Below are 12,895 nucleotides of genomic sequence, written 5' to 3'. Positions count from 1 at the left end.
GAGGAAATGACCAAAGAATTTGAGTCCTGTCATTTTATCATCTCAGTTAATATGGGCTCAGACTTTATATCTTATGTATGAAAATTAACTGAATTTTTGGTTTCTTCCTAATAAGTGACACATGGATTGTACCTATTCTTTGGATAAAAAATGGACTTACACAGTCTCTAGTCTGGCTGGATAAAAGCAGCAGTAAGTAACAGATTTTTAAAATATCTTCACATATATGCATGAATATATTTAACACATATATAAAGGCAGAGAATAAAATGTTGAAGTGTATAGCCTTTGAAAAGCTGTCTTGCTTAAAACTAAAATATTATATCATTCTTGTCTTATCTAACATAGAGCTTTAAAGTTTCAAATCAAAAGCCATTATATGTGAAAAAATACAATTATATGGGAAGATCGGTATATAATTTAGAATTCTTTTACTTTTTGTTGGATGTATTGGGTGTATTGTTGAGGATTAAGAGGATATAATATAAACAGGTACTGGAATACTGTTTTAGCTGTACCATTTCACACTTTGCCCATATCCCTTTGTAGAAATATTCCCTGAAATGCAAGTTTCAGCTTCTGATCATGACTGGGTGATTCTAAATTTGAATATGACTGGATATTACAGAGTTAACTATGATAAATTGGGTTGGAAGAAGCTAAATCAACAGCTTGAAAAAGATCCTAAGGTAAGATTGCTTTTTATACCTATTCTTAAATATCATTACTAGTGCACTCTCGAGCCTTGTGGAGCCAAGCTTTCATAAACCCGTCTGGTGAGAAGAGACTCTGTCCTTACTGCCATCTCTCACCCCAGGCCACGCTGGATTTTGGCCACCATTCTTAGAAAGGGCAGATGAACATTCAATGTATTGTGCTTTTGAACATTCATATCATTTTTTCTTCAATCATTTTACCTTTCTAGGTAAAAATCAGAATACATTTTCCTATTAACCATTAGTTTCGTGATCTCAGACAAGTTACTTGAATGTTGTGTTCCCAAGCCTTCCCTTGAAATGGGAACAATACAACTTTGTTACGTATCATGAGGATTAGAGACAATGTAGGTAAACTGTAGGCTTACAATTTCTAAGTCCTTAGTGGGTACCCGATCTATGCTAGAAAGTGTTAATTTTTTTTAAAAAATTGTATTCTTACTCTCCCTCAGACAGTTTAGTTCACAAGATATCAATGGACTCTGGTACCACTTTATCACCAAACAGAAGTCTTCTGCTGTAGATAAATAGTAAAATGTCGGCTAGCTCTGGTCAATCAGATTTTTTGATTCGTTGAATTAAACCAAATCTCCATTGGTGGAGATCAGTGCTGGCATAGAAGGCTCTAGAATTGGTTCTGCCACGAAACCACGGGCAGTTAGTTCATTGAGACGCCATTCTTTAAGCTAGAGCGTCGAACCAGAAAATGTCTTTGGTGTCTCTGTCTTCGAGAGTTCTCTGAAACACGCAGCAGTTTCTGTACTAGAAGATGACCCACAGCGTATTGGTCCAGAGATTGACTTCTGCGTCTGGTAGACTTGTGTTCATGCCTCGCTTTCCCCATTTGTATAACGATGTTTTAATAGGCCAACCTTAAATAAAGAATTGTGAAGATTAGACAAGGTGATACGTGTATCATGTTTAACGGAGGCCAGACACAATCCAGGCCTATCAGAACATATTCAGTGATTTAAAAAAAAATTATTATGAGGCTTTTCAATAAGGCTCCAAAATCCACACATCATAACATTTTATTTTTGAATCTTTTTCAGAGTAGCTACCCTCTTACTGGTTTCTAAGGGCATTGTAAGGCATGGAAGCAAGGTTATGCCATTCTAGCAATGATTTCTTGAAACCACTGTAAACTTATTGAAAAACTGAGGTCAGTTATTTCTACTACATAATTGGGGAGCAAATAAAACAGTATGTCTGTTATTAATAGTAATTTAGAAAATGGAAGTGTTATTACTGCCAGAAAAGAAATGAGATCAAGGAAAGATTGAAGTGTGGCTTGCTGAGAAGCTCAAAGCGAGTGTAGTGAAGATCGATTTTCTGGGACCAAACCTTTAAAGTTGCGTGAGGTGTTGAAGGAAGGGGATAGGAAGCTCTGGGCCCCCTGAGGCCACTCCTGCGGAGACAGTCCTGTGGCCTGGCCATGCCAAGGGACCCAAGCCCAAGCTGAAGCAATTGGGTTGGCACTGGACCCCTGCCTTTCCGTGATTCTAAGGGCTCTGTTGGTGGCATTGGGTCAAATTAGTAAATCTTGACAAGACAGATACCGTTCAGAGGACTTCGGTATTCCCAAAATAATGCTAAATAATGCGTACTTAAGGCTTCCTGTGCCAAAAATTCTCCTGACAGCCATTTGGACAGTGTAATAATACAATTGAACATATACTCTCTGTTTAGGAGAGCCTTTTAAACGTGGCTTCCCGTTTTCGTTTTCACCATGCCGTTTTTTTTTTTCAGGGAGTATTTTGGCAAAACTCTCTGCCAAATGAAAGCCTTATGATTGATGTCTAGAGGGATCATTTATCAAAAACAGATGTATAATAAATAAATCATGGGGACTATCCTCAGTGATTAACACTTCTCTGTGCACGAGACAATTCATGTGAAAGTGCTTCATAAGCGACCCTGATCTTGAAATGCTGTTATGATTTTGCAAATTATTTTATGGCTAAGAAATGTTCTCATCTCTTCCTGCACAAATTTGGATCTAATTTGCAGGCCATTCCTGTTATCCACAGGCTACAGCTGATTGATGATGCCTTTTCCTTGTCAAAGTGAGTATGTTTTCTTCACTGCTGGCTTTTAAGTGTACCTTGAGAACGTAATAAAACGTTACAGCCTAATCACCGTGAAATGAAATTGCTTCCTCAGTATCTACAGGGCCCAACTTATTCGGATTAGGACCAAGTTCCGTGGGTACGGTGGAATTTTAGGACACAGAAGTTGCTGGGATGGGCATTACCGTGGATGTACTTGGAGGGCATTGTGCTAAGAGAAGAAAGCCGGTGACAGAAAGACAAATATATGATTCCACTTATGTGAATTCCTGGGAGTAGTCAGAACCCTAGAGGCAAAAGGGAAGGGTGGTTGCCGGGGGTGGGAGGTGGGGAGAGCAGAATGGGAGATTTAGTGTTTAATGTGGACAGAGTTTCAGTTTTACAAGATGAAAATGTGAGTCAGCATTTTAAAAGGAACCCCTTTAGAGGAGAAGTTTTAAAAGGATGCAGTAGAGAAGACGTACCTAGGAAAAGGTCGTCGTGTTTAAATATGTATAGGATTATCACAGAAAGTATTAGAATTGTTATTTTTTAAAAATTTCCATCAGGAGTAAAAACTCAGCTGAAAATAGAAGTGATTCATGCTTGCATTTGGAAAGGCTGTTAAATATCAAAAGGGATACCTTTAGGAAGATTGCAGATACATTCGTATTTTTCTGTGATATTGTAAGTTAAGGAAATAGCTGACATATCAAAAAAAAATAGACTATCAATTGAGATTTTGAAGTGATCTTTGTTACCCTAGGGTGATGGCTATAGGTATAATTTTAATGAGATATGGCCTATATTTTTACTACAGAAGTTTAGATTTTATTTCTATTACATTTATTCAATACACTTATTTATCCAGGTAAATTCATATGTGTCCAGAATTTAAATTTTCAGACAATAAAATTAAGGAGTCTACATAATAAATTATCCAGTGTGTTCTCTCTTTCTTTGGCCTGTCCTATTTCTCTAATGAATGTCTGTTTATTTTATCCTTCATTTCTCTACCACTTTTCCCTCTGTGACCTGCAGCACGTTTCCTCGCCCACTGCTTTGCTGAAACCCCTCTCTAGGACCACCATGACTCTGAGACTGTTGACCATATGCTCCAGAAAACTTCTCTTGGCATCTCGAAACTCTGAGATGCAAACCCGGTTCTCCTCTTGCGTCTGACTTTTCTCCCCGCTGCTATGAGCATCCTTCAGACCAATCATGGTTCTGTCATTTTCTTCTCTCTTTCCTTTGGGCGGCTCATGAATTCTTACAGTTTCAGGGATGATTTTATTATGAGCACGTGGAGTGCTCAGCAGATACAAGCTACTCAGTAAAGCTTTGTGAAGGGATATGTTCATGACTTCTAAGTCCACATCTTCACCTGTCCCCTCCTGTCTTCTGCATAACCTGTCGTCATTTAAACTCAGGACCTTACACAATGGACTTTTTCTGTCTCTGAATTGTTCCTGCTATCAATTTCTCTCTGCCCGTCAGAGTGCCACAATTCTTCCCATGACCCAGACTTGAGACATCCTTGACACCTTTATCTCTCACCAACTGCCATCTAGCCAACCTGTCTTATCTCTTCTTTCTTGAGGGTGTCTTCTAGATTCTCACCTTACTTACCACCTTCACTGCTTCCCTGCTAAGCCAAGTGCCCCTCATCTTTTACTTAACCTGTTGTGTTAGCTTCCAGCCTTCAGTTCCTTTAATTTCCATCCTGTCTTCTTTGGCACAGTCGTGATAAAATTTTTCAGCATTGACATCATGATGTCAGCGCCATTGTTTAAACACTTTCCTACTCCATGCAAACTCTTCATCCTGACATTCAAGGCTCTCCACAGTGTTGACCCACCTTATCTCCCAGCCTCCACCTCTCAACTCTGCACTGAAGAAATCCTGTGCCTCGGTTGCTTGGTCTGCTCATCACACAAATTCCTGCTTTATCTTCTTTTTCATAAGCAGCCTCCTCTTTCTCTCTAGCCATTTCCATCTTACCCAGCCTTCATTGCCCTTCTCACATTCCTCCTCCCAGGAGGCCTTCCCTGACTTTTCCATCAGACCCATGGGTTTTCCTTCTTTGCTACTTTTATTGTATTCATTACGTTTTCTCGGACTCATTAACAGCTTGTTATGCATAAATCTCAGCTCCTCCCTGAAAGAATAAGCTCCCCAATGGTAAGCAAGGGTCGTGTCCTACGTTCTAGGTTGTGCTCCTGCGAGCAGCTGGCAGAGCATTAGATAATGACTTCTAGTCAATACTTGTTGAATGGAAAGTGTACTCTCATAAGAGTGAGTACGAAATGCACAAATATTCTTTCGCCCGATGAGCGTCCAGCAATTGGCCTGGATTTTCCGCTAGTCTTCAAAAATGGGGACACTTGAATGTACCAAATTGTAATGGAAGGTCGGTCAGCCTTGCCTGGCTCCCATCTTATCAAGGAGCTGGGACCTCTAGCTTCCTGATTCCACATACTTTATTAAAGTCAGGCATTGAAGCATGGAACAAAATGGAAAGTGTGCAAATTATTTAGCGAGTGGAGGTTTTTTGAGTGTGTATTTTTTTGAACCAAACAGAAACAATTATATTGAGATTGAAACAGCCCTTGATTTAACCAAGTACCTTGCTGAAGAAGATGAGATCATAGTATGGTACGCGGTCTTGGTGAACCTGGTAACCAAGGATCTTGTTTTTGATGTGAACAGCTATGATATGTACCCATTATTAAAGGTAATTTCCTTCTTTGTTATGTGGTTTTAAAAAGTCCTCTCTTCCTCTTTCCATATCTAGACAGCATCTGTGAAACACATCTTTCCCTAAGTCATAGTCTTGTGTTTGAGTAGATACATTCATTTCCTTAGGAATGGCTGGTTACTCTTAGAAGGAAATGCTTTAGTCATAGACCTGGTCTACCAATGAGTATGAGGGAAGTTTGGAAAGGTCTTTAGTTCTTGGTGAAGTGACAGTGCGCCCCAAGAACCCCGAAGTGGATGGAAATGGTATGCCTTTCCTCTGATAGCAGCTACTCTCCTGAAAGATTGTCAGTCAAACAGAAAGACTTTTAACAACCCTATACTCATCATTGAAATATTCTAATCTACAGGCCTAGCACTTCACCAGAGAGGTATGTTCCAGAAAAAGTACGTTTTGAAGCCACTTTTGCTGTTGGCAAGAGAGAGAGGGAAATGGGAATTCATCAAGCAATGGCACACCATCATAATCAAAACAATAGAAAGGGAGAAAACTTCCATTATTAGATCTTAAACAGTGATCATAAGAAAGATAGCTCAGGGCAAACCAAAGCAACCAAAGCCCTTTGGAGAGTTAGGGACCAGAAACAAACCAGAAAGTGTGCCAGATGATAATTCCAGATGAGCTTCTGGGGCTGTTGAAGGGCAAGATCACAAATACCTCACAGGTCTAGACTTTCTTTCCTCTGCTGTCCAAAGTGCTGGTGGAAACGTCCTTGCCTGTGGGGATGGTGACCCAGAAAGGAGACACTTAACTGTGGGATCGAGGCGGCTCATTGATAAACTCTGATGCCTGGTTCTGAGTAAAGAAGTAAAAACTAGGATTTGCTTTTATTTGTTTTTATTTATTTTTTATCTATTTTAGAGAGAGAGAGAGCACACAGGAGAGAGAGTGAGCACACGAGCAGGGGGAGGGGCAGAGGGAGAGGGAGAAGCAGGCTCCCTGCTGAGCAAGGAGCCCAGACAGGAGTCTGGATCCCAGGACACTGAGCCGAAGGCAGAGGCTTAACCAACTGAGCCACCCAGGCATCCTAGGATTTGTTTTTAGTGAATGTCAGTGAATAACATCTACTTTGTTCTTAGGGATGTATTGTAAATGGATAACTTTTATAACCATGCTATTCACCAGCTGAGAGCTCAGTTGAAGAAACTTTATTTCAGACTCAAGGCTTAAAATTGTCCAAAGCATGAATCAGTTGTCCTTAGTTTTCTTGGAGGTGTAGATACGAAGCATAGAAATGTTAAGGTAGAAAGTTTAATAGTTTTAAAATTTTACGTCTCTTTCTCTATTTTGAAGACACCTGAACGTGTTCCAGGTGATGTGAAATGGTAATAAGAGCTAAGAGTTATCGAGTTCCTACGTCCTGCAGAATGTATTCACATACATAATATTGTTTTGTCCTCGCCAAACTGTAATGTTGGTATTCTCGGCAATTGCATCTTAGCAATGAGGATTCTGAAGGTAGAGAGGCTACAAAATTAACCAGTTACACGTTTAGTAACCAAAAAAGACAACTTCTCAGGAGATACCTGTCACTCCTCTCTTCCTGTCTTTTCAGAGAAAGGGAAATACGATGCAAATTCAGTGTTGCGAGCCAAAACTAACAGTCGATTTTCCTTATTGTTTATAGAAGTATCTGTTAAAGAGACTTATCTCAATATGGAACATGTATTCAACTCTCATTCGTGAAAACATGGCAACATTACAAGATGACTATTTAGCCTTGTAAGTATTTTTTGATTTTTCTATATTGAATATGTATAGTCAATGTGTATTCAATTCAGTTTATAATTGAATACAGTGATTCATGTTAAGAGACAGGTCGCTTGCAGATGCATATTAGGAAGATCTCGATACCTGTGATTCAGCTGGGAGATTCTGTGTGCTACTTGAGACTAGTGGCTTGGGGTGGGTGAGCTACATGTTCCCTAGTAGGAAATAATAGTTTGGGATCTTAATTGACCTGCAAAGCACACGCAGGGACACACAGGAATCTATAGCTCTGTACTCTCAAATCTTAGGCGACTGGTTGAGATTGTGAGTGTGTCCTACCATTGGTAAAGGGTTATACTGAGTAAAACCACACTATGCCAATGAATGGAAGGCATGGGAAGGTCACAAGAGAAAAAAAGTCCTTTCTGTATGTTACTGGTGACAGAAATTCTACCATTCGTTACACAAATATGATGAGAGACGTTGCCTGAAATATTTCAGTCATTTGTGTGTGAGCATGAGTAAATATTGCAAATGATGTCCCTATTATTGGTTTGATGAGGGCAGTAAGCATGGTGTCATGACAGTTTGGGAAGGGGGTGAAAGGTAAAATAGGGCTGCGGTACCCCCAGCCTTCCTGTGCCCCAAGGTTTGTAGGATGTGAGGGGACCTTCTAGATTTGGGGAGGGAATTTTGTTATCTACAACGGTACAGGGATTATGTTTACAGATCTAATCAACATCAAGCTGAAATCAATCAGACCAAGCAAGAAATACAAAATAGACAAAACGGGATTATTCTCTCTCAAGAGTATCCTTCCGAGAAGGGAGACATTTCTGTGCTAGGGCAGGCGACCGGAAGGACATAGGGTTGACTAGACGAGTGGATGGGAGACGGTGAGGACTAGCGGGACAGTCAGTGGGCAGACGAGTTGGGTGTGTGAACAGGAAGGCGACAGTGTGCTCACTCAGGAAGATGTTAGCCGGCCATATCCTTGGCTCTCCTACATTGGACTCAAGTGACCTGCTTTTTTGTAGCTTCCCAGGGCCAGTTGTCTTCAGAGTGACCTTGGAGAGTTGTGTACTTGTAGAGAACCCCATCTCGCTGCATCCAACTTGGGATGGGATGAGGGAGAGGGAGGGAGCATGTAAATGAAGGCCCAGAACTGTCTCTCAGAGGCGCTCCACCCTTGGGCCATCTACGTCTCCTTATCGGAAGGTCAGGCCAGGCTGAGGTTGCAGTGGAGGGTGGAGCAACCCCGATTTGGCTTTTGCATTTTCTGGAAACTTAAGGCCAGTTTGAGTTCCTTTACCTCTGAATCCAAGTCAGAGAGAGTCGGGAGTATGGAGAGACACACTTCCAGGCAGACATCTCTTCTCTGGATCGATTACTGTTCTCCACCCTCTTCTTTTGAACTTATTTTGTTCGGAAGGATAATGTGTAACACTGCTTAGCTGTCAAAACAAAACAAAAATCTCCGCTCTTTATCTGGACATGAACATAAATAGCCAAACAGAGCAGAGGAAGAGACAGAAGTTCCAGCAACGGAAAGTGCATTGCGGAAAGAGAGAAAGAAACCCATTCCCTCTCCTTTCCGTGTACAGAGAAAGAACTTCATTTTTAAGGGTATTAGATCAAATACTCTCAAGTCTTCTTTCTTTCTATCCATAAGGCAATTATTGTAAAGAGGGAGGAAGAATAAATTGATAACAGATGTGGAGTGTGTGTACTCCCGCGTGTGTTTGAGGGAGATCAGGGATGGCAGTGATTTATTTCCGACTTTCAAAAAATACCAGTCTTAAGAGTTTATTTGGTGCCTGAGAGCCTCTCAGCAAATATTTCTCTGTGCCTTAAATAAGTTTGCCATCCACAAAAGCTATTTTTTTCCACAAACCCGATGTTATTGGAAGAATATTTTTAAATACCCATCCTTTCACGAAACACATGTACTTGGAGGCAGGAAAAAACAATGTAGTGAATGTAGGAAAACAAAATGTTTCTCTTTGTGCTTTCCTTTAAGAGTAGCCCTGGAAAAACTTTTTGAAACTGCATGCTGGTTGGGCCTTGAAGACTGTCTTCAGCTGTCAAGAGAACTCTTCAAAAACTGGGTGCACCATCCAGAGAATGAGTAAGACTCGGAGCGGATGGCCCTTGGTTCTGTCCTCTTTCAACACCAGTCATTTCTCTACTTTTCAATGTTTTCATTCTGGTAGTGATGATTTTGTTTTCGTGTGGGTACTCTGTCTCTCCTCCTATTTTTTTCGAATACCCATCCCCCCCCTTTTTTTTGCAATGTCTCCTGTAGGTCTGGGCATGACAGTAGATTCGAATTTATGCAGTGAGTTGTCTCCCTGGGCTGCTCTTTGTCAGCGTGTTCCCCTGATAAACACTTGTGCGTATCTTGAGTCTTATTTTGGTTGTTCTTTGAGGGTTTATTATTGTGATTTCTATGTAAGTATGTCCACGGAGCTCATTCGCTATGGGTTTGCATTCCCACTGAGAGCTGAGACGAAGACTGGCTTTCTGGGTTTACTGTGTTACCTCTAACGCATCGCATCAGGTGGACTCTTAGGAAGTACAATCATAAGACATGAGACAAGGGGCACCGGGCTGGCTCGCTTGGGAGAACATCTGACTCTAGATCTCAGGGTCGCGAGTTCGAGCTCCACATTGGGTGTGGAGATTACTTAAAAAAAAAGAAAAAAAAGATATGAGCCCAAGCTGAATTATCAGGGTACATTAATTGAACTATTATAATTTCCTTCTTTCTTTAAACTCCTTAGTTTCTAAACACATCTGATGTTCTTGTCTCACAATATTAACCCTGATGACAGTTTCCACAGTTGACTTTCTCGATCCCTACTTTTGATCTTTACATATGAGCCCTCAACGTTTTTTTTCTAGATACGTCCTTCTAAAAATATAACAACCTAAATGAACTTAAAACTACTATGAGAAATACCATTGCGTGTTCTACCTTACAGAATACCTTCTCCGATTAAAAGTGTAATTCTGTGTTACGGCATTGCCTTGGGAAGTGAGGAAGAATGGGACTTTCTGTTAAATATGTATGCTAATAAAACAAAGGAAGAAGAAAAGATTCAACTCGCTTATGCGATGAGCTGCAGTAAAGACCCATGGATACTTAACAGGTGATTACGGTCAACTGATCTTCGAAGTTCCTGGTTGAGGAATGCAATTAATAAACCAAAGGGAGAAAAATAGAACAGGAACTCAAATAATACCTGTTTGTGCACAGCTGACTTAGCACCATATGGGATTTTAAGTCTGCTTGTTGACATTCGCTCTCTCTATTGGATAACGTTTGCGTATTTATTTTCTGCAAATGCGTTTTTGCAGATACCTGGAGTACGCCATTACTGCATCACCTTTCACTTTTAATGAAACAAATGTCATTGAAGTTGTGGCAGCATCTGAAGTGGGCCGGTACATTGCAAAGGACTTTCTGGTCAACAATTGGCAAGCTGTGGCGGAAAGGTAAGCAGGAAATGCGAGACCTCTCTTTCATACAGGTCATTGGTTTGGTGCTAGACGTTCGACCTTAGTCTGGCTAAGTCCCAAAAGTCCTTTGCATTGAGCAGAGAAGTGATGATTTTTATTTTTTTATTTTTATTTTTTTTACATTTAGTGTCATTTGTGGAAGAAGGTCCCTCATCCTCAGTTTCGGCTTTCTGTATGAAAATGGATTTGCTTGGGATTATACATACCTCAGTTTCCCCACTGTGCCCACTAAGAAGTTTGTCATCAGAGACATAGAGTAGAACAAGTCATGTTTTTTTGGCATGAGTGCACATCCACCATTCACTTATTTTGTGAGGGGGACCACTATATTTCGAGAAACAGCAATGTTCATGACTATGTCAGCCGGGCGTAGTCTTACTTGTCAAACTCCCTTTAGGTATCTGGGTTCCATATTCTTGAGCTTTCCGTATTTCTCACCTTTTAAAATTAAATCTGCTTGCTTCATAGCTCCCTGTTGGGTAAAATACACATTGACCTGCAAAAATCAGACAGCATGCCCTTGATGGCTGGTCTTTCTAGAACATGACTTAAGCATACATTCCTGAAAGCCTAGAATAATACATCCTACGAGTACTTACATAGGCTCCCGGCTTAGCAGATAGAAAGTATCTGCTATCAGATCCAAACACCTGTGAAGTCGGAAGATACTTTTCGTAAATAAGTTTATTCTTTTGGAACAGAAATTATATTTAGAATATCAATGTTTAAGAATGTGAATGTGGGAGGGCGCCTGGGTGGCTCAGTTGGTTAAACTTCCAGCTCTTGGTTTTGGCTCAGGTCATGGTCTCAGGGTCGTGAGTTCGAGCCCTGTGTCTCTGAGCATGGAGCCTGTTTAAAATTCTCTCTCTCCCTCTCTCTGTCCATGCACTGCACCCCGTCATCACTAAAATATATATATATATATATATGAATATGGCTGTCANNNAGAACAAGATTCCGCAATGTTTTTCTTTTGTAAATGTTTATTGAACTCCTTTATGACACCAAAAAATTGTGCTTTTAAATCAGAAATTTACAACATGTAGCTAACAGCTTGTTTGCACAGTCCCATTTTTCTGGCTCAACAGCGGAACACACTTATTGAGAAAACTGACCTTATGTCCAGTGTTAAATTAAATTATCTAGCATTCTAAGTTCATTGCTTCCGGCGGCCTTATGAATTCCTTATATCTCCTCAGATCCCGAAGACCTTGGGGGTAAATGGTGTCTTCCATTTTTGCTTCAGTCGTTAAAGATAATGCCCTCCTTCCTAGGTCCCACTGGGAATTGGGGAGCTGGGATAGAAATGAGAATTATCGACATTGGTCCCCTTGGTCCCTGAGTTATCAGAGATTGAAGTCTCACAGTGTGTCTCTTTGTTTCTGTTCTCTCTCCCCGCAGTTTGTCACAGAAGCCCTGTCCCCATGCCCCCTCTATGGCTGACTTTGTGGCTCTCTGTGGCCCGTGAGGCCACCTTTGTAATGTCCACGGGCGTTCGCTTCAGCTACTGTCCTTGACTGTTTCCTTCCCGAACAATCTAGTGCAATCGTGGAATTAAAATGCTGAGAGAGCAGCTCCTTTAAGAAATGGGTGATGATTTGCCTGAGGACCCAGCTTGTAATCTGGGTGATCTCTATTTCTTCCCGTGCACTGCTGGGCCCTGGGGAAGACAGAGATTCGGGGTTTTGAACCAGGCTTAGTACTTAGCAGCGCCAGGCACCTGGTACATCCTCGTAAGTGCTGAGGATTATCCTTACTGTCGGTGTGGGTCAACGTGACACAGTGAGCCCAGGCACAACATTAGGGATCCCCTAGAGTGGCTCAGGAACCTAAAGCCTCTCAAGCCCACCTACCCCCTTAAAAATCAGAATCCACCAAAATAGGGCGGGAAATCTGCTCCTTTCACCAGCTCCCCAGGTGACGAGGGTATTGGTTTAACATGAAACCCGTTGCCACTTGATTAAAAAATCATCTAAGGCTGCCTTGCTCAATATGATAGCCCCTAGTTAGCCTGTGGGTCTTTACATTTGAATTTGAATTGATTAAAATTAAAGAAAATTTAAAATCCAGCTCCACCGTCGCACGAGTCCTGTCGTAAGCGCTTGGTGTGGCCAGCAGCTACCATGTTGGACCCCTTGGAT

The 12,895-nt window shown here is 41.1% G+C and overlaps 1 protein-coding gene across 2 annotated transcripts in view; it reads left to right on the top strand.

Annotated features, from left to right (window-relative positions):
- LVRN (laeverin) overlaps window positions 1-12,895 on the top strand; it is a 66,918-nt gene that overhangs the window by 42,461 nt on the left and 11,562 nt on the right. The window contains exons 11-18 of one of the 2 annotated variants that reach the window (XM_008709525.2): window positions 116-192; window positions 550-689; window positions 2,727-2,782; window positions 5,345-5,498; window positions 7,150-7,244; window positions 9,253-9,360; window positions 10,217-10,384; window positions 10,593-10,730. In XM_008709525.2, coding sequence (XP_008707747.2) covers window positions 116-192; window positions 550-689; window positions 2,727-2,782; window positions 5,345-5,498; window positions 7,150-7,244; window positions 9,253-9,360; window positions 10,217-10,384; window positions 10,593-10,730 — 936 coding nt within the window. Of the gene's footprint in view, window positions 1-115; window positions 193-549; window positions 690-2,726; window positions 2,783-5,344; window positions 5,499-7,149; window positions 7,245-9,252; window positions 9,361-10,136; window positions 10,385-10,592; window positions 10,731-12,895 lie in introns of those variants that run through there. The other variant, XM_040622559.1, reaches the window with a different exon arrangement.

This window comes from Ursus maritimus, unplaced genomic scaffold (genome assembly GCF_017311325.1).
Source record: "Ursus maritimus isolate PB19 unplaced genomic scaffold, ASM1731132v1 scaffold_5, whole genome shotgun sequence".
NCBI lineage: Eukaryota > Metazoa > Chordata > Mammalia > Carnivora > Ursidae > Ursus > Ursus maritimus.
This window is presented reverse-complemented; position numbering and strand designations above follow the sequence as displayed.